At 39.0% G+C, this 22037-nt stretch overlaps 1 protein-coding gene across 1 annotated transcript in view; it reads left to right on the top strand.

Annotated features, from left to right (window-relative positions):
• The first annotated feature begins 11218 nt into the window (after positions 1–11218).
• The window catches only part of b4galnt4a (beta-1,4-N-acetyl-galactosaminyl transferase 4a), a 157503-nt gene continuing 146684 nt past the window's right edge, over positions 11219–22037 (top strand). Inside the window, exon 1 of the mRNA XM_008411542.2 lies at positions 11219–15855. Coding sequence (XP_008409764.1) covers positions 15714–15855 — 142 coding nt within the window. The 5' untranslated portion in view covers positions 11219–15713. The remainder of the gene's footprint in view (positions 15856–22037) is intronic.

The raw sequence follows: 22037 nt of genomic DNA, 5'->3' as shown, positions 1-22037 counted from the left end.
AGAAAACCAGACATAGCAGTAGTGGCAATTGTGACGGCAAAAGAAAAGGCAAATGGTCGAATGACTCTAAATTATGTGAAATTATTTCTAGAGCATGAGGTGCCATTATTCAATCATTCCAGAATATCAGTGAAAATAGTTCATAGAGTTACATTTGAAATCTGAAATGTGTTTTTGATCTGTATGACTGTTTTATATGAGGATATTACATGCACAAAGCTGTGCAATCTGATTTGTGAATGAAAAACAAACAAGGGGAAAGTCCAGCGTGATTTACATTGTTAAAAATAGACAGAGAGGAGTCAAGTAATTTTTCCCTGATGCAGTTGTATCCTCACCCAGAGATTCTTTTTTGATTTCAAGATGTGCTCAAGATGACATTGGCATCTGTTTTTGCAGTAATGCTCTCAGTTGGTTTCAGCATATCCACCATTCAGTAGAAGTTCAAAAGTTCAGAAAAATGTAGGTTTTAAATAGTCCATAAAACAGGGATATTTTCATCTTTACGTCGCCTGACGTCACCGTTACTCTCTTACCATCCTGTTTACCATCCTGTTTAACTTTTCCGTCTTGCTCCTTTTTTTCCCTCTCATCTATTTTGAGCTGTTGTTCTTTATCGCATCACAAACTTTCTCTTCGCCGTGTGATCCTGTGACATGTAAACAAACCATATGTGGCMGTCCCAGTTTTATTTTAACTTTATTTTTCATCTCTTTTAGCTTTTTGACAAGGCGTCTGAAGTCAGTGCAGCAGAAACCCAGCATGGATCCTCTCATTGTCCTTGTTGACAGCTCCAGCCGGGATCTTTAACATCTCTTTCCCTGCAGGGGGTTCATTCTCTTCCTTCTTTTCCAAACTGTTGCAAACAGAGCTAAACCTTAGATGGGAGAAGAGGTGTCCGTGTGTGTTTGAAGGCGTSTATGTATGACTGACGATGCACGTATATGAAGAAGCAGCTTCCGTAGCATCTTCTGTCCCTGTGGGAACATTGGCATAGGTTGCAGCTCTATGGATGCCGTCCTACTGATGTTTCTGGATGCACGAAAGAAAAYAGGGACATGGACTGGATTATCATGAGTCTCATCACACTTTTGACAGGTACTGGGARTCTCATTGCTGGTATGAGTCAACAAACTTGTGTTCCTGTGGTTTTTGTAGCATCTTTTTTTTTTCCCGGTTTGTTTCTAAATTTGGTAACAAGAAGAAGCATCTCTTTGATGTACTCTATGAACACAGAACTCACACTGAGCAAAARGCTTCTTAATACTTCTCAGTGTTTAGTTGAATTTTAAACAATTGTTGTGCTCTATGTGATAACAGACTCACAAAAAATGTTCACAAAGCTGTAGGCTTCCATAGAAGCCTTTTCTTCCAAAGAAAACATTAAAGTCTGGTTAAAAACTCCCAGACTGTTTTTAGTGAATTTAGAAAATAACCTTGTGTGTGAATCAAAAGATGCTCCACTCAGTGAAACATGGTGGTGGTAGCGTCATGCTCTGGGTTTTTGTTGAAATGGARGAAATTGTGAACAGTCAATACTAGGAAGTTTCCCCTCAAACCTTCAGSCCACAGTSAATCAAGCTTCTGACAAGGCGCCTTGAATGTTGAAATTGAAKCAAAATGTGTTTCCATATAGTTTGAAACCCAATTTGTTTGYGCTTCAGTTAAATTTTTGTACAGGACAGGCTACATTGAAAGTGTAAAAGGATTTATCCTGATGTAATCTCTTTCACAAGAAAACCTGGAGATGTGAGGACWCTATGAAGAACCACTGTATCTGCAATACAGATAAGTCAAAGGTGGCTTCTTTGCAAGTAAATATATTTTCCAAAACCTAATTTAGTTTGAGAGAAAGTAGCAGGTTGAAAAATCACAAACTGAGTAAAGAAATAAAAACTCCTCCTCACTTACTCTTCCTGTGACACTTTAACCCTGGTTGTCATTACGATGACGTTAGTTTTGAATTTCCTACAGCAATTCTTAATCCCAGCAGTAGGGGGCAGTGGCGTGGTGAGAACCCCTGTTTACGTTAAGTAYTGAAATTTACCAGTCACCCTTACCAGGAAAAAAGAGATGGCAAAAGGAGATGCATATTATGTCAGCACCCACAAGTTAATTGCTTTATAATAGCAATTTAAACTTCGCTTARGYTCCCCTGTTGGTAGAGAGAAAATCCACTCCAGGCTGATTATAGATAAAAAAGGATAAGAGGATGTTTTTAATTTCTACTTTACACRTTGATTTATTCGTGTCATCTCTGCAGAACCTTTGCAGAAATGCTTTCGACACTTTGTCATATCAAAGTAAAGCCCTTCTGTTGTCACAATCATATTCACATCTCTTTATCATCATGCAGAGATTAGGCTTTARCTCTGTTCAAAAACATAAACAGCAGAGCGTAATGTTACACGTATGCTATTTATTTTTTGTGCTGTAAGCACTCAAGTTACTCTCAGTCAACGGAACATGGCTCTAACAAGAGTCATCGCTGAATTAGATTACGCAACAAGCAAACAAACAAGCTACTTTTTATGATCAAATCATCCATTTATGGCTTGATACTGCTCGTGATTCCTGAAGAACTGGAGTGTATTTTATTAYTCTGAGATAGATTTGGAGCTCCATTTGTAATAWGAAAAATATATRAAAACCAATTTTAGAAAGGCATGAACAGTTATTGCCCTGTTGCATTTCATGAAAAGGATCAAGCCAAGGCAAATGAAATGTTTTTGGTTAAACAGAAAAGTCTCTCAATAAGGCTAACAACAACACAAATACATTACATCTGGGGGAAGCAACAGATATTAGGTTGCTTCAGCCCAAAAACCAAAACATACATGTTTTATTATTGTTAAGATAATTTTAATTATTCTGTTGTTAGACTGCAGTCATCTCAATCCGACACTGACCTGAGAAATCCCTTAATTGTCTTATAAGAGATACAACAGATAATAACAATAATCTAGATTAATTAGCAATCATGTAGCCATTCAGCCATTTTTCTTTATGGTAAAATACATACCATTAGAGTATAATTKAAAATTTTAACTCAAATGAAGAAAAGCACAGATTAATAATGATCTTTCTTTTCTTTTTTTCTGTTTTCCTTTAACAATAAGAAAGAAATGCTTGCACTCTGGCTGCTTGTCAGTTTTGTGTGCGCTCTGTCAGGCTATYTTCTACCATTTTCTTAATATATAATTCACAGGTAGCGGCAGAGTGAATCGGGTTCAAAAGCCTACAGTTCAAGCAGAGCAGACATCCGCATTCATTAAAAGCGACAAAGTCTTTCTTCGGCAGCAGGAATCTTCTGTTAAAGCACTTTCTGTGCGTTGTGGGGTCTTTTTTTCCCCTCATATTGAGAAAAAGTTTTTTTTTCTTTGAGCTATGACTGACTTCCTTTTTCCTTCTAGGGAAACAAAAGTCTGAGTTTCTGGGCAAACTACAGACGAGTATCTAAAATTAGTTTAGACAAAGCAATCTCAAGGGTTTACAGTTGTTTATAATGTATCATGAATTTATGATATAAAGAGAAATCTCAAGTTGCACTTAGAGGAAACCAGTGGTTCTCTCTGTTGGTCAGTATTGGGGGAAGGGTCCTCAAAAAGTGGAGCAAGCTCTCYRTCTGAAACCTTCAGGGATTCTGCACCTGGCTGAAGGTCTTCGCCACGGATGAGGACCAAGAATTGAATGGAGAGTGATCTGATGCACCGAGAAACACATCACGGACACATCCTGTGGTATTTGATGTTAATAATTKACTTGACCTTCGGAAAAGTCAGCTGATGCCACAAACCAWGTGTCCATCTCCTGCTCCATCCTAATACAAACACTTGACCTCCTGTGTTTATGGACGGGGCTGATCTGCAGAGGGCAGATTGAGAACCATGGCTACAGAACTGTTTGAATTTCTGTAAATTGCTGTAAGGGATAATTAAAGAAAAGAACAATCTGAGTACATTATGTTCCTGTACTTGAATGTAGGGATTCTATTATTCAGTTTCTGTGAGTTTCTTTAGGAAATAATTGCAACATCCCTGTTGTCCTGTGCTTCATCATCCTTCATTGAAGAACTTTGCCTTCTGCTGTCTCAGACAAATGCGATTAAAAGAGTAATCYGCACAACTGCTGTGTGAGATTTTACTCGCACAGCAGTTGTGYGGATTACTTTACCTCTATGTCCTTGTTATGTGGAGGATCTATATTCATTTCTATCTGCATTTTTTTATTTCTGTACACACCGACATTCTGAATTTTGGGTCATATTGTGCTTGTGAGACACCAAGCGCAGAGAATGACCCAATTTTTATGTATTGCACTGATTTCATTAAAAGCCMAGGCTTTTAAACATCGAAGCATTCTTTATTTCTGAGTTTCAGTTGTTTTTCTTATTTTAGGGGATCCACCACTACCTTCCAAAAAACATGAAGTGTAACGAATATAGTCTGCAGTACAAATCTGGGGTTTCAACCAGAGCTCCTTCTTACTGACAATTGTTTAATTAAACGTTTGCAAAATATTTTGTGATCATTTTCAGTTGAAACAATTTGCCAGTTTCTGTAATAGTAATTTAACAACTCGGAGAAATCAAAGAGATTTGGGGCATTTTTKTCTTCTACTTTGACCTGCACCATTGGGATTCCATYCTTCTTTCTTGCAAACATCAGGTCAAAATATATAATTTTTTAATAATATGAGCTTGAGTTAGATATTAGCCTTCTGATGGATTAGCTCCAAACTATTTACTATTCAGGAGGTGGACACACCCTGGACAGGTTGCCAGTTCACTGCACAGAAAGRCACAACAAGGAGAACATGTGAACCACATGCAGAAAGACCCCAGGTAGGAATCTGAACTCACAACCTTCTTGCTGCAAGGTAACAGTGTTACCATACGTGCCAAGGTGCTGCCAATGAATTTGAATARMTCTAAAAATGCCTTTTTTAATTGTAGGTGGTTGTTTTCTGCATTCACCTCCACATTGTGTKTTTTCCAGTATTTTTAGAAGYTGTCWAAAAACAAATCTTGTCTAATGTTAAGCTAAACAGGAGATATCCTAGACTGTAAATGCTATCAAAATTTCAAACTTAATCCTCAGAAATATATACTCACTTCTCCACCCAACATTTACTATTAACTGTGGCTTCACAAGTCAACGTGGAGACAACTTAACCACAAGACAAGAAGTGTAAATCCACAGTGCTTTATGTGTGATATGGCTCCTCAAGGAGAATGTTGAGGTAAGGAAGCTAATTAGTTTGGTGAGCTTTGATACCTACCAGGGGAAGTTGTTTTGAGCAGACACAGAAAAGCCTTTGATGGTATAACTCAGCAGTATGAACGAGTTGAAAGTAACTGGAAGCTACAAAGCACCAAACAGGTTGATCCCTCACTGCGAGTGCCACACTACGGCATCCTTTCCCCCCCCCCTGCCTACTTCTCTGCTTCTTTGTTTCTGAGTCCTTGATCTTCCTCTCACACAGGTCTCAGCATGGCAAATTGTAAAATGACTTTTTTTTCCTTTCCTTTCCTTTGCTTTTTTTTTTTTTTTACTTCCCTCCTGGTTCTAATATTTCAGGGGGAAAAAAAACAAGCCATACAGCAAAGCTTTTACTTTCTAACAGATTTAGCTGGTGCCCCAGGTTTTCAGTTCAGCTGCTCCCAGCCTATATTTCTCCTCTTCAGATGTTTTCACTCCACTAACTGCTTCCCTCTCAGTAGGGTCCAGCACTGCTTTATTGGTTCCTTTTTGGTCGGATGAGCCAAGATGAAACACTCAGCCTGAGCACCTGCTGAGTTATGTCTCCAGACAAATAACTCTTTGATCTGCACACAGTTTGCTCTGAGCTGAAAACATACAWTGAGGCAATACGTTATACAGGTGAGTTGCTGATATGTCGAGCAGTCATGTCCTTCCAGGCAGATTTTCTTCTCTGTGTCGTTAAATAGGCGACACAAGTATTTCAAAACACATCAAACATTATTATATCCCATCATTGTCTGTTTTTCAGAGAACAAGACCGTTAGTGTTTCTCTGTTTTGGTTGTTAAACTTGATGGAATTTTACATAATTGATCAATTTTCAGTTTTCACAGGGGTTTTGTGGAGCGACCATGAGAAATAAATGTGTTACTTACATGACATTACTTTATTGACATCTTTACTTTAATGAAACGGATTCGTTTTCACGCTATCTGCTAGACAAATTGCTAGACTAGATTTWAAAAAAAATGTTTTTATGTATGAATGTTTGAGAGATCAGATCATACCTGTAGTATCAATCAATCAAATTTTATTTGTATAGCACATTTCAGCAGCAAGGCATTTCAAAGTGCTTTACATAATTACAATAAAAACAGCATGCGACATTGAATAAACAGTGAGAAAGAGAAAGAGATTTTAAAAAAAAGATAAAAACATTAAAACCCACAMCCCTTTTAGGAATTCAGTTAAACGTCATTTAACTGGGATTCTAACCCTCAGGGACTTTAGTCAAAACACCATTKGACAAGGACTCCAACCTCTAGGTTTTTAGTTGAACGCCGTCAACTGGGACTTTAAACCCCGTAGTAGTATCAAATATGCAAACAAGTACAATTGTATTATTGATACTCATTCAGATTTATACCAACAATTACCACATTCATGTGCTCCATAAAAGAGAGTAACTATAGTAACTATATAGAGTAACTATACCTAAAAAACCCTAACATTCAATGCAATCTAAATCCTATCCCAGCTTTGAAAAAAAATCTGTCAAGGTTCATGCCAGGATATTTTATTACAGTTCTATTTTGTCAGTAATGGATATTCTTTTCGAGCTGACACAGGGGAACACTTACATGTTATTGTTTGGTTAAAAAGAGAAAAAGGTAGAAAATAGGGGAGATAGATACCGGCAGCCCTGGCGGCATTACTTCTCTCTAATCCTCTTTGTGCTTCACCTGGTTGGCATATTAATGATAGGGGGAATGACCTAGATTTCTTTGGAAGCACACTTGCATCTTTACAATCCAAATCACAATGAATGAGTTGGTTGAGTTTTATTTTAGACTGTTTCTTTCATCAGTGCAGTAGAGAAAGCTTGTGAGACCATTAGTCGCTTTGGTTTTGTATTTTTTTAGAACACTTATAATGAATGCATTCGTGTTTTCAGATATAGACTTGAGAAGTCAAACTGATGGTGTCCTTTGATAATTCCTGCTTCCTGAACAAACGCCTCACAATTAGCAAATCTGACAAATTCACATCTTAATGTGTTTCAGACTAATGTAAAGCTGTTGGCAGAGCTATTTTTGAGCTTTTTGATTTTTAGAAGCTTCACTTGGGAAYGTGCAATGCAATTCGCGACATTCACACCACCGACAAAATGCGTAAGCTGCAAAATGAATTCCAGTAGTAGCAACAAATGCCGAGGCGCAGTAGTAAGGGTGTTTTGCACTCTGTCAAATGAGACAGGAGCAAACCAGAGTCTGACTCATGACAAAGAACTGTGGTGTTAAACTGTGAAATGTTTTATTATAGTGCATTTTCTTCATTTTTACATATCACAACCACAAATTTCAAGCGTGCTGTATGAGAGTTTTATAGCCCTTGTTAATCTAATACGCTAAATGAAACTGAAGCAACCACTTAATGAGTCACCGAATTGGTAACAAGAGTTCACATATATGCACTTTATGTATCTGTTAGAGAACATTAGTAAACAAGAACCTTTACGAAGATGCAAAAGGAAAAAGGGGCAGGAAAAAAAGTTGTGGAAGAGTTAGAAGCAGGGTCAGGTTATAAAACAATACTGCAAGCTTTGAATTCAAGACCCCATTATTCAGAGAAGCAAYGAAGAAGTCCATAGTGACTCCAGAGAAACCTCAGAGATCCATACAGGTAGGACTATACGTAAAAAACACTATGGGTAGCAGAAAAATAGCTCTGCATATCAATATGAAAAGCATCTCTGCTGCATGCTGTTATAGATTTTTGGTGCCACCATCATGACTTGAGGTTACTTTTTTTCTTTAGGAGTCACAGGGAAGCTGATTATAATAAATAATAAGAAGAACTATGCTAAATAAAGGAAGCTCCCAGAAGAAAACCTGTTTGAGACCGTTAAAAACTTGAGGCAGGAACTTGGCATTGTTCACTTTCTGTTTGTCACCATGACRTGACCAATAGGGTAAGAGCTCCAAGAAAATGGTTTCAACTGAAGCATATGCAGCATGAATAGGTTTGGAAGGCACTGACAAAGAACAAAACAAATATCCAAAGAATGAGGATTATTTAGATCGGCCGAAACTAAAAGAAATCTCATTTCCTGTGGAAATATAGGGTGAAATGCTGTAAGCTGAATATTTTTAAGGAAAATTACAGAAGTTTTGAAATCAACTGCAAAAGATATGTAAGAAACAGGCAGAAGCAGCAGAATGAAGCAAAAGCCTGCAAAAATGTAAACAGAAAAACTCAAGAAGAGGAGTGAAAACGTTCAGTCAATGCAAAAAATCCCACGTAAAGAGTATCAAAAATTTGCACGGAACACAGTTTACAAATAAACTGGATAACAACAGTTTGTTACCTAAAAGATGTGAAAAAGCAGAAATAAACAAAAGTAGTTGAAGGATATGACTCCATTTTACATTTTGAAATGAGTTTTTAGTTAAAAATACCCAGAAGTGGTTAGCTGTGAAAGAGCATAAAGTCTTTAGAAGAATTTGTTTTTCAGACACTCCATTCCATTCATTTCAATGGGGCCCAAGATGATCACAAAAAGCAGAATATTTCATAAACCATAGAAAAAGTYAATACCAAAAGAAATAGCTGTAATGTCCTAAATGAGCAGAATATGATACAAGTTGAATGGTTGAAAAAAAAAAAAGCAGAACTTAAGAGGCAAAAAAGTGCACGGGAAATGCCTACAGCATTCACACTAATGATTATTTTAGCCAATTTTAGAAAAATACAGTGAGCTTACTATTTTTTTCCATTCAGTATTTCTTTTCTACTGCTGTTTCAATTACATGCTGCCACAGAAAGCAGCTTAATATGACACAACACAGCAGGAGAAAATGTCACTCTGYGCTTGTTTAATGGAGGAAGAAACTCAAACGCACGGGGCAGCCAGAGTTGATCCGAAAGGGATGCAGTGGTCAAAACCTCYTTATGCCTCTGACATTTCAGCTCAGRCCTCTCATCAAAGCTGCTGTGCTGCCCAGGAAAACAGTGAGGCGGGGTATTTGTGAGAGAGTGACGGAAAGAAGGTGAAAGCTGAAGGACAGGAAAGCAGACAAAAGCATTCAGGCAGATGTTGGATGCATGTGACGKGAGAGATTTAAAAGAGCTTAAAGGAAAACTGAAGCCGAACAGTGTCATCTCCCTCAAAGTTAAACGTCTGAACGTCACCGTACTTTGAGACGGTGCTGCAATCCCCCCTTGGCGATCCTCGGTGGCAGATCATATCACAACTTCGGCTGCACTCTCGGACACCTGTCACAACCAACTGGACAGAGACTCACATGTGTGGGCACAGTCGCTGGAATACACAGTGAAACAGCAACTCACCCGCCTCTGTCGGCCTCCAACCTTGTCTGTCTGTATTATTCTGATGCACRCCGCTCCTTCTTTCTTCAAGCAAAGAGATCCTCGAAGGGAGATTGAACGGTACCAAATGCTTCTTTGATGGGGGAAGGCGTGTTTGCCTGCATAAATAGACTATAAAGTCTTTTTTTTTCTCTGTTTCACACCTCTAATTGCCAGTAAATTGAGCCACATGTGGTCTTTGAAGTTTTAATGGGTCYATTGTTAATGCAAGTTAAAAGTCTGCACCTCCCCTGCTGTGTTTAAGTTGAAATAAACTCAAAAACAAAAGAAAGACATTTAATTAGTTTCTCTTTGCAGTCTGGTGAAAATAAGTTTTGCCATCAAATATGATTGTATAATTCATGGTGTGCTTCAGCCAGGTGATGGAGGGGGAAGCATTTTAAAGTTATATATATATATTTTAATCGAAACCAGTGAACATGATAAACAGCTACAGATTTCACACAACAGGACATGAGTTTAAAGCCTATGATAAAGTTAGTTTTACTAAAAATCTTAGGTCACACTGTAAACCGTAGTAGGTCAAAGGTGAAAAGCGAAGAATTCTTTTGCTCAAAAGATGATATTATTAGAGTAGTCATTATACATACAGTACATATGTGTGTGTGTGCGTGTGTGTGTAAAAACTCCCATCAATGCAAGAAAGCAGGAAGAGCTGAAGGTTTACCACAGTGTTGCATCACCTCACCTTGCAACATTCAATGCCTTTGAGAACTGACAATTARTTTYGAAACTGACATGTTTTCTTCTCTGCTTTTGCTGAGATTTGTTTCTGAGCTTCAGTATTTCACAGACGACATCGTTGTTTTTGATTAGTTTTTTCATAAAAAAATTATATTGTATTGTAAAATATGAGGTCAAATACTATGACGTAGAATATATGAGATAAGAGATAACGTAATTGTGAAAGCAATTAAAGAAAGTGTCATAGTTTTGTAGTAAAGTGCTGGACCCAAATCCAGACAYTGACCATGCTGGAGATGAGCCGAGTCTTTAATAACCAAAGTATAGAGAAATTTGCACACGAAGAGAGCAAGACACCAAAACCAAATTAGAATAACTGAGGAAACCAATGAAAATATTCCCAATGTACGGAAACAGAACGTGAATAAATAAYGCTTTACAGCAGAATAGTGAAATGAATAAAAAATTGGTATATACAGACGATGGATGAGGCTGTTTTGAAAAAGGTTGGAGAAAGARACTTCATTCTATTTTTGAGAGATGTTTATTTTTGCAGATGTCTGAATCTACGACAGTATTTCAGACCCTAATTAACAAGACATGTTTTATTCTCACTGTGCTTAAAATGCAGAATAGACTGAAGATAATAGTGCATCCTAGTCAGAATATCAACGGCTGAAATTATGAAGGTATGTAAATATAACAGTAAGTCAGGCTTGAAACMCTGGACTTCAGCTTTTCAGTTTTCTTGAAGTTTTTAAGTAACTGTTCCCTAACAGGACTAATTTTACATGACAGTATTGTTTGTTTTTAGTTATTGGAAAATTTAAYGTCAATGTCATAATTTTAATTAACTTTTAGTTAGAATGGAATTACATTGTTATCAACCGTATTAAAAGTTGTTATATTAGTAATGACATGAGGCAACAAAGAACCAACTTTCTTCTTTATTCATGATGTTTAACAAATTCTTACAGTGTGACATGACCCCAAACTGTAAATCTAACAACTGATAGACCTGAAAACGTGTAACAGAAAGAGTGACATCAACTTTAACATGGTGTCCAATATGATCAAATTCAGTCATGTTTATTACAGAACTGATTCTCACACATTTTTTCTGGTCAAATGAAGCTTAAATGAAAATAAATCGATGCTCTCTATGAAAAAAACTAACTCCCCACAAAGAAATAATGTAGGAGATTATGCAAACATTTTAAATTAGAATTTTCCAATAATTTCAAACACCTTACATCAGCAGTACAGTTACTGCAGACTGTTGCCCTAGTTAAAACACGCAAGCATGGCTTGCCTTTAATTTGTATTCCACCACCAGGCGGCAGTCTTGCGCTCACATAGAATGATCTGTCACACAAACATGAGTAGAAATTAATTTAGATGTCTGGAAATCTGAAAGACGTGAGGTATACACTTTATTCACAAAATAAGTAAATAATTTGAGCTGTTTTTAGTTTCAACATTACCTCTTGAAGAGATCAACTCTTCATCTCTCTTTTTTCTTAGATTACTTTAGTATCATTTTGGTTACAATATAAAGTTTTTAGTATTTTTCTTTTTTCTTTTCCTTTTTTTAAATCTTATTTTCTATTATTCTTTACTCCCCTCCTCAAATTTGCTTTGCACTGTCCAGTTGCCTTAATCAGAYTCGGATTTGTTGTGGCATTAAGTTAATCAAGTTACTCCATCCCTGCGACAGACTGGCGACCTGTCCAGGGTGAATCCCGCCTCTCGCCCAGAACATTAGCTGGAGWTAGGCACCAGCAACCCTCCCGACCCCACTAAGGGACAAAGGTGTAAAGAAAATGGATGGATGGAAGTTACTCCATCCAGGCAGCAACATTTCACTTTCCAACTTTGGTTGAGAAAATCTGATCTGATGCTGAGAAGCAACCAGACCCACCATTCCAGGCATGTGGATGTAGCTTTCCTATTAATTTTACTCAGACTGGCTGGTACGGTGTGTCTGCACTCACAGGTTTTTGAACAGGACTCAAAGAAGAACGATCTCGAATCAGTGCACAGCTTCAGTTGATACTGCTACAAACCAGTGATCGGGCCTGAAGTCTGGGTGTAGTGACAGACTCAGACTTGAGCCTTCAAATACACATAAAGACAGTTACAAAGTCAGCCTTCTATCACCCGAAGAACATTTTCATGTCTGAAGAACCATCTTAAATCACATTGATTACTGCAACAGACATAAGCAGTTGATCCAGAACGCTGCTGCTCACCTTCTCACTAAATCCAGGAATATAGAGAATATCACACCATAAAATCCTTATCTTGGCTCCCTGTAATTCAGAGACTGTTAGTTTATAAGTGACTGAATGACTTAGCACCTAAAAATTCATTAACATCAACCCTCCAGGCCACTCAGGTCTTCTGGTTCTGGTTCGCTCTGGATTCTCAGAGTCGGAACATGTAGAAGCAGCATTCAGCTTCCATGCACCACAAATATGGAACAAGCTTCTAGAAAACTACAGAACAGCTGAAACACAGAGTGACTTTGAATCGAGGCTAAAAAGCCGTCAAAAGTTGCTTTCAACCTATAATTGTGATGAAATATGAGTTGTTATGTGAACCAAGATGCAGACTGGAGCTGGGAGCATGCTGAATGTTTAATGAAAAAAATGATAAAAGGCTTACAAAGAAAATCCCACAGGGAACACAGGAAGCCAGGATGGAAAGAAAATAAAATCAGCAAGGAGACTCGAGAAGAACACAGGGCAGAGGGAGGAACCAGCAAGGAAAAACTGAGGATGAGTTGTATATGTACTAGGGAGGTTGATTACTGAACAAGAAACAGATGGCTGATTGGAAACTGGTTGCAGGTGTGAGGGGAGAGTAGAAAACAGGATGAAGAGAGCGAAAGAGGCACAGGGGGCTAGTAAACGTGAACATAATAAAACTACAGTAACTAGACAGAAGAAATAAACATAACTAAGAGCACTAAGTATAACTGAACTAAAATAAAACAAAAACAGCACTGATCTTATCAAAGAAAAGCAACACAGAACACTCAAGTTAGAATAAATAAACTAAAACTCTAAAAGTCTTAAACAATCAGGGATCTTAACATTAATCACTGTAACATTGACCAACATATTTGATGTGTATTGATGATTTTGATGGTGGCACTTGACAAAATGTATTGTTTGTTACTTTGTATTATGTTTGCATAGTGGCCTTGTTGCTGAAATGTGCTATAAATAAACGTGATTGATTGACCCACTTGAGCAGTCAATCCATTTCAGTAAAACTAGAAGGGCATCCACCCTAAGACTGGCTCAGCACCGTCTCAAATGGACAGTTTAAAAATCTGCTTGAATTGCATCCTCACCACATCCTGTTCCCAGAGAGGTTGTGTGTCAACTTTAAATAGGCAATCAATCGACACTCCATTTAATTCAGGTGTGCTGGAGAAAGGGCGCATCCAAATATCCTCACTGCTATTCAATTCATTGCCTTTACTTGTAGATACTGGCTGTTGAATATTATATGTGTGTGAGTGTGTGTGTGTGTGTGTGTGTGTGCGTGTGTGTGTGAGACGAAGGAGTTTGTCTCCACTTGGTCCGTTTTTGCGAAGCACCAGACTGAAGACGTCATCCAGTTTTAGGTAGAAAGAGTGAGGAGAAATAAAAGAAAAAAAAACACGACAAAATCATGCAAACGGAAATAATCGAGCTTATTTGAATTTATCATGCCATTAGTTGCTTATCGACACAGAACTAACTGTCTTTTTCCAGTTCAGTTTACCATAAACAGGAGATCAACACTGCACATCTGTTTCCTGTGGAAAAGCTGGATGTGTTTTAGGCTATGAATTCAGTTATTAAATGATGGATAATACTAGCAGTAGACCAAAAAAAAAAACCCGGTCAGGTTGAACGTCGTCATCCCGCCTCCTCTGCCCCGTTTGCAGACTTGCAATTGGTCGGCTGGCTCGCCACTCCCCGACCACCCAGGTTAGGTTGCTCCGTACCGTTGTGATGCTGCTCAATTGATGGGCGTACAGAAGGAGGATACCCTGACGTGTTCCCATTGTACAGCACAACAAAAACCATGTTCGTTTCTGTCTGCGTTTGCTTTCTCTGCGGCAAAAAATCCTCCCGGAGACCCGCTGTTTTCTCTCCCGCCGCACTGCTTGACAAGCGGCTCTGGCTCTGTTTGTTGCGGCCGTTTTAAAGGTGGGTAAAAGAAGCTCATGACAGGAACAACAACACAGGGCAGCGCATCGCATCGCGGCTAGCAGCAGCAGCAGCAGCAGCACACCAGCGTGCATCACTTTAATTCAGGTGAGCTTGTTTGACCGGGGTCCTTCTACGCACGCATGGCGGACTCGGACACTTTGGGGGAATTGCACCTGCCGTGAGAGGGAAGGGAACCGAAGCACATGGACGGATCTGCTCCCTGGACCTCACGTCGGACTGTCAGACCTGAGTAACCTGCGCCCTCGTCGCCCCGCCATGGAGCGTTAACAGTTTTAATTGTGTTATTTATTTATTTTTTTTTTTACTCGTCGCGGGGTGCGGGGCTTCGCGAACCCATCCGAGTGCGAGGATGACAGCTGATCGCCCCTCCTCTCCCCGGACCGGGATAAAAAGGCGCTCCAACTGAGTGAGCCGCCTTCTTTCTCAGCGGCGTGTGACAATAGATGGAGCGCGCGGGGCTGTAACGTTTGGCTTCCTCCTCGGTCGGGTTCTTCACTCCTCACGCTCTTGTCAAAAGATTTCACACAAACGCCATCAGACCGCATCACTGATTCGCTTCTCCTCTCCTCATTTGCAAAGATCAGACCCACCATTAACGGGCTCACCTTCTCCACATGGAAGGAAACTTTCCATCCCTCCTCTTGCTCCTCTTTGATGCTTTGCGCTAAACCCGTGACCGGCGGGGATGATCCTTGAGTGGCCGATGAAATAATCAGCGTCGCGGTGTCAGCAAAGGGCTTTGAGCCCCAGGGGATTTGGATAGATTATCGCTAGAGTGCTATTTTGCTCACCCGGTCACACTCTCGACTGAATTTAGCGGCTTTGGAGCTGCAGCCTTTTCACTGCTTTCGCCCAAGTGCGTGTGAACTCTAAAGCTACAGAGAGGAAGAAAGAGAGAGAGAGAGGGAGAGAGAGAGAGAGAAACGGGGGTGAATCCGCAAGCAATGCCTTGCACAGAGGTGCTTGGATCCAGATCAGAGGACACCACCAAAGTGCCGTCACGCCGCGGATGTGGGGGGGTGAGACGCGCCTCGGGGTTGTAGTCAGCAGTCCGTGCCGCGGGATGCCTTCGCCGTGACTTCAGGAGAGAGTGGTCCGCCAAGCAGCAGAGAGAGCCCAGCGAAGAGTCCGACAGCAGCGCCTTCAAGGATCACTTTCCCCGGACCCGTTTTGTCTCCTATCCACCGGAGGATGTTTCAGCGAGGATGCTGCGCTTCCCCGTGAAGAAGATCCGGAAGCAGTTCAAGCTCCTGCTGCTGCTGGTGCTGCTCACCTCGGCCGTGTGGTTCACCTACCTGCACATCAACCAGGGCAAGACCATCAAGCTGCACTTCAACTACGGAAAAGGTAGAATCCATTCACAAAAAAAAAAAAAAAAGAAAGAAAAAAAATCTGGAGCTTTAAGTGGTGACTTGAGCTCATTTTGCTTCAAGTCACTACCTTTCTGTGAAATCAATCAAATTAAATAGATGGTGTTTGTAAATGAGTTATTTTTCATCTAAAAGGTAATTTAATTCATCATTTCTACCTTAAAAGTAAAAGTTATATAGATTTGTTACACCCTGCATTTGTTTTATTTAAATTTTTTATTTTATGTTGTTCATAAAACTCCAGAATTACATGTAATGGGACAGACTTGACAGTTATCCAGTCATTGACAACGAGCGGTAAGCGAAAGCGGTCATTGCCAAAGAAGCTGGTTTTTGAGAGAATGTTCTATGTCCATGCATATAATGGAAAGTTGAGTGGAAGGAAAAAGTGTAGCAGAGAAAAACGCGCAAAACAGTTGGAATGAGAACAGCCTCGAGAGGATTGTGAAGCAAAATACGGCCAAGAATATGAGCAGGAAAGTCAATGAACCGTCACTCAGTGGTCCATAAAGCATCTATCAGATTAAAGTAAGGAAGAAAGATGCAATTTTGTTTTCTTTTCTCGGGTTAGATTTAAAGTCTTAGAGTTGAGAAGAATTGAGAAACAGAATCCAAGTTATCTGAAGCATTTTAAGAAGTTTTTTGCTGTTTATTCATATTTTTTTTATTTCATACTGCAGCTGTAAGGAAACTTTATAGCACTTTAGACTTATCGCCTCCATTCCTGACCACAGTGAAATAATCAGTCAGCCCAAACTGAACCCCAACCAAGTATTAACTTCATAAACTGCAGAAAGTATGGGGACATGTTTCTGTATTTAATTTAGTTTTTTTTTCTTCGATGGATTTAAGTAATATTCTGCATTTCTACTGCTTGGGCATCATTAGCCATAAGCAGTAAAAATAAAAATTAACAGAAATAAAGACTCAAATGATATCACTCTGTGTTCACTAAACCTCAATAAAATAAGTTTTACTTGATCAAATTACTAAAATAAATTATCTCTTCCATGATATTCTGAAATGCATCTGTGTCATTGCCTGTTATGGTATTCGCTGACATGTAATGCTGTCTTCCCGGTGATAAGGGACAAATATATTCAATCATTCTAGGAGCGGTCAACAAACATGGAAACCAAACGGATAGAAAATACAAATAGACATGTAAACAGACTTGTGCCAGTTAAAGTTCTGAAGATAATCATTAGTCTCCTCAACCTTTGCTCGAGCTTCGTTATAGAACATTACATTTACAATATAAAATGCCTGATTAACATATTTTTAATACCCTACATAAGTTTTTTTTTTATTTTTATGGAGTGGTGGTGTAATAAAATGACAAACCATTCCAGAAGGAAAGATAAAACTCCAGTAAAAGCTGCCAAAGTCAGCAGAGCAGCAGCTACGGTAAATAGCTGCAGCTGTGAATCAGGGAGGGAACAATCGCAAGTCATCAGACAATCTCACAAGTTGTGATGAGGTCAGTGTTGTCTTAACATAAATATAAATATCTATTAGTTTCATAGGCTGAATAAAAAGAATCCTTCCAAGAAACTCTAGCTCTACAGGTGCATATGACCCTATAGTGCGTGAAGAAGTAACAAAGAGAAGGGTGCAGGTCTGATAAATTAACAATGGCTTCCTCCCGGAGGCTAAGTAAAGAGCAACGCCGTCCGGGGCCATGTCGAGAGGTGGGCCGTCGCTTTCCACATTAATAATCAAAGGGCTTTTCATGAAGGTGGCCTCAGAGGTCTTAGGCTGCTTGGAGGCATATATCACATTATGGGCAGATGTTTTATTTTTATTTATTTACCTGCTTCATATTACCAGAGCTTAATTGCTGCGGTTGTTGTAAGATGATGCAGAAAATGACAGGAATGCCTGATGTGAAGTGGTGAGCCTGATTGGAAGCGTGGCTCCCTGCATTCCTGACGCTGACGGGCTTCTCATATCTGCCGCAGCTGCCGATGTAAGGTGATACCTAATGATTGTGATGTCCTTGAAGAGTGTTCGCGGGACTCTCTCTCACACACACACACACGCACACGCACGCACACACACACAGCTGACTGACGCACAGAGATCATTTTAATGTCTGGGGTTTTCCTAGCAACAGACTGGGTATAGTTTTCTGATGACTGGTCCCCTGAATCATGCTGAGGGGCAGCTTAGAGGCTGCGTCAGGATTTATGAGTAATTACTATAGTTGCGTGTGGCAAACTTTTCTTAATGAACATTATCGGCTTTCTATGTAGCAGAGTTATGGTTTTGCAAAACACYAAGTTGTTCTTAAGTGCTGAAACAAAAAAAACCCAGCTGATTTACAATTTTAGAAGGTGCTTTTTTTTTTTTAGCCCCTCAATAAATCTTGTATCCGTAATTTTAAAATACTGCACCTCTCCCAATTTTGAAGTTAATATTTGACAATGGTATGATTTGAGGATGGGCCACCAGTAATTAAAAGAAAATAGGGATTATGAAGGACAGACTAAAAGCATATTTGTATGATTAAATGTTCTCTCAAAAGCATCCCTTTACATGATTCATAGTTGGTATGGAGTTCTGTCCTTTAACAGCTTCATTTTGGCCCTAATGTTCTTCTTGTCATTTTGCCCAAACAGTCAAAGTCATGTTTTATCTTAAATAATCTGTCCAGATGCATTTTGTGGACAAAGATACAAGTCTGTACCTTGGTCATTCTTGGGTTGTTTCCAGGTCATTGAAGCTGGTTGCCTTTCATCTGATGGTGACAATTTGGGTCTCAAAGTAGCAGGATACAATGCAGTGCTCTAAAGGGAGTGTGATCACAAATGCACACGAGAAAACTGATTTTATAGCGAATAAATCAGACTAACTGAATTTCTAGAACGGCCTTGACCTCAGTCCACTTGAAAATTTATGGCCAATATCCCTAAAGCGATCTCTTTGTCAGGAGTCCAACTACTTAATAAACTCTACCGCTTCTGATGAGTGGAGTGGTCGAAAACGCAGCCAAAGTTATGTCAGAAGTTTGATGATGTGGTTTCTCTGCAAGTTGGTCATCGGCATTTATGCAAATATCATTTGAGTTTATGTGCATAATTGTGGCTTTTGTGAGGATGAGAGCAAATGGCGTATAATTCAAACTTGTGGATCTAATTGTAGTTCTAAAAAAATGAATAAATCTTTCTCATAATTGTTACCCTGGTTTAGAGGTACGTTTAACTACAACTTCAAAATTAGCAAATTGGCATTCTTGTGCGTGACAATTGTTTGCAAACATCACACCATCAGTTGGTTGTAATTTTGCCGTCGTTGCTAGAAAACTCCTGCTAACATGCACAATAGTGTGACAATGCCTTTGCATTTCCTGAAAGCAGAGACGCAAACTCACAATGATGATTTTTGACAGCACCGCTTTCCGCATTTTAGGGCTTCCTCTAATAGCCAGTCTTTGTGACTCATCTGTTGTGGCCGTCAGCCGAGGGAAGGGAGTTGTTACGTTGGGCTGCACTGGCCTTTTTTTTGTTGTCCTTTTTTTTTTTTTTTCTTTTTTTTCCCCCTTCCTTAATTGACTGTCTTCCGTTTAGCAGGCATCTGAGCAGGTCAAATCACTTAACCTCTCATGAATAACCCTGTCTTCTCTTGGAAGAAGGGGTTTCTAAGTGAGATGTAGCCACTGTTGAAAGTGGGCGCCTACGTCAAGTGTGTTAATATTCTCATCAGGCTAGGAGGTTTTTGGGTTTTTTTCTTCGCTACCAAACAAGAATATAAAAGTGCTAACATGAGAGTGGCTAGAGTAATATAGTTTGTCTATTGGTGGATTATTTGAATGATTGTAAAATTTGCTTTTGATTTGTACCTGTTTGGGAGACAATTTTCTGATCCTTGACATTTATACACTAAGAAAAATATAGACATGTTGGCATAAACTGCGCTCAGGCTTTGTCTAACGGGAAATGATGATCTATGAAATGTTTATCATCATAGACAGTCATTAAACTGAAATATAAAATGTCATGTGGAGATGCGGATTATCTGAATTCAACCAGTCAAAAGCTTGCAGAGCTTCGACTTTTTCGCATAACTATAAACTTATGTGTTCTATGGTGATTTAATTTGACAGAGCAATACAATGTAGTGCATAATTACGGAGAGAAAGAATAATGGCACATGGTTTTCAAAGTTGTTTTGTTAAAAAAAGAATCTAAAAAGTGTGGGATTCAACAGTAGAACCAACTTGGCGCAATTTGAAAGTGAAATCTTTGCCTGTTTTTCTTTGGAAAACAGCTTAAGCCAAGTAAAATTGGATCTGTGAACATTTATTATTAAGTCAAGATATTCCTTGTAGGAATTAGGTTCGTTATAAAACATTTCTAAAACATTCTGTTTTGTCTATGGTTTTAGGTTTGTGATCTTAATCCTACTGGAAGCTGAACCTCTATCTATGTCTTATTATATGTTTAAAGCTTGGGATCTGGTTTTATGACCTGCTTTTAACTTCTTCACAGCTTTATTTCTGACCAATTGGGTGTGTTATTTGGTCTTCTTGATGCTTTTTGTTTAATAAGATTGTCTAAAAACCTGACGCCTTCACAGAAATGCTGAATTTGCACTTTGATCAAATTACATAATTCAATGCCATGCTTGTCAGAGTTTTATTTGGAAAAAAAAGTGTTTTCTATTCCTGTGAAACCATATCTATGAATTACTGTATCTGTGTTGATCTGCTACATAAACCATAACAGTTTGTAGTTGCAACATTTCAAAAAGTGTTTCTTTTTCTTTTTTTAGCCATGTTTCAAAACAAAATGAGGTTAGCTTTTATTGTGATCGACCTTTTACTGATTGTTAACCCATCTCAAGGTTAAACAGCTGTGAGTGTTAATATTTTATACCGTGGTTTAAATGCAAAGAAACCGGTCCCAAGTAATTCACATCGGAGCGTTTTGGTTCGGATTTGTCATCGTTTGGTGGCTTAAGCTGGCCTCAGCTGCGTTGTAAAGAGCCATCATTTTCTGCAGGTAAATAATTTAGTACGCGACGGAGCTCTGTGATAAAACGGTGACAGAATACTGATAGGTAGTTCAAACACGGACACCTCGTGATTTGTTTTATTTTTATTGGAGATGGCTGGAGAGTTATGGGAAATATTTCTTTTTAAATGGTGACACAAGAACAGTAAAGTTATTAAGGGAAAACGTGATTTTTTTTTTTTTTTGCGGTACAGAGAGGGTCTTTATACTTTTACTAAAGTATACTTTGTACTAAAAAGGCTCTACAACTTTAAATATTTGTAAAGCCTCTTCAGATGACATAATTTAAGAGGCTTTCATTAAACATATCAGTGACCATATATAGACCATTTATAGATGCTTTATTTAAATGCCCAGTTGCTGTTGCACCTATGACGGGAAGAAGAGCCAGGAAGATGTAATTAAACAGTTTTCCGAGTGCTGGCTGGCCAGCCTGGCCTTATTTAATCAGAATTTCAATGAGGAAGTGTGTTGGCAGGCGGTGTTCTGCTGCATTTTAGATGAGTGCCACATTTCTGTGGCCACCCAGTTGTACAGTGGTCCCCCTGTTTTCCAGCATCAACAGGTCCTCTGAGGAGGAAAAAGGCTGGTCTCCACACACAGGCCTCTATTGATTAAGTATGATTACACACACTAAGGGGGGCACACATGTCGGCGCATACACTTAGCCATCCCTCGGACAAACACAAATCTGTTGCCTTTTATTATAAAAACAAAAACTCATAACGCGTCCCTATCGGCGGCACTTTAAAGTAGGAGGAGGAGATCTGGGAAGGAAGGGATGTCTCAGGGGCCTCGACAGATTGGTGCCTCGGTTGCCCATGGAGACAACATATGGGAGAGGAGCTTGTAGTGTGTGTGTAGCTTATTTTATCTATACTGGAACTAGGTTCTGATGAAGCTTGCATTTTAATATAAGTCAAAAATCAAGCAAAACTTGTGAATGATGTTTTTTTTTTTTTTAAATCCTTTTTTTTACTATGATTTCTACTTCAAGAAGAGTAACTCCAGTGAGATAGAAATCCGTTTAGGTTGGATTTGGGTTCTTGTTAAGCTTTCAGCTGGAACACCCTTCAGAGGGTTTTCTGCACCTGCATATTTTCAAATGTTGTTCTCATGATTTCTCTACATTACTTAAATTTAG

This window comes from Poecilia reticulata, linkage group LG6, assembly GCF_000633615.1.
Source record: "Poecilia reticulata strain Guanapo linkage group LG6, Guppy_female_1.0+MT, whole genome shotgun sequence".
Classification (NCBI taxonomy): domain Eukaryota; kingdom Metazoa; phylum Chordata; class Actinopteri; order Cyprinodontiformes; family Poeciliidae; genus Poecilia; species Poecilia reticulata.
This window is presented reverse-complemented; position numbering and strand designations above follow the sequence as displayed.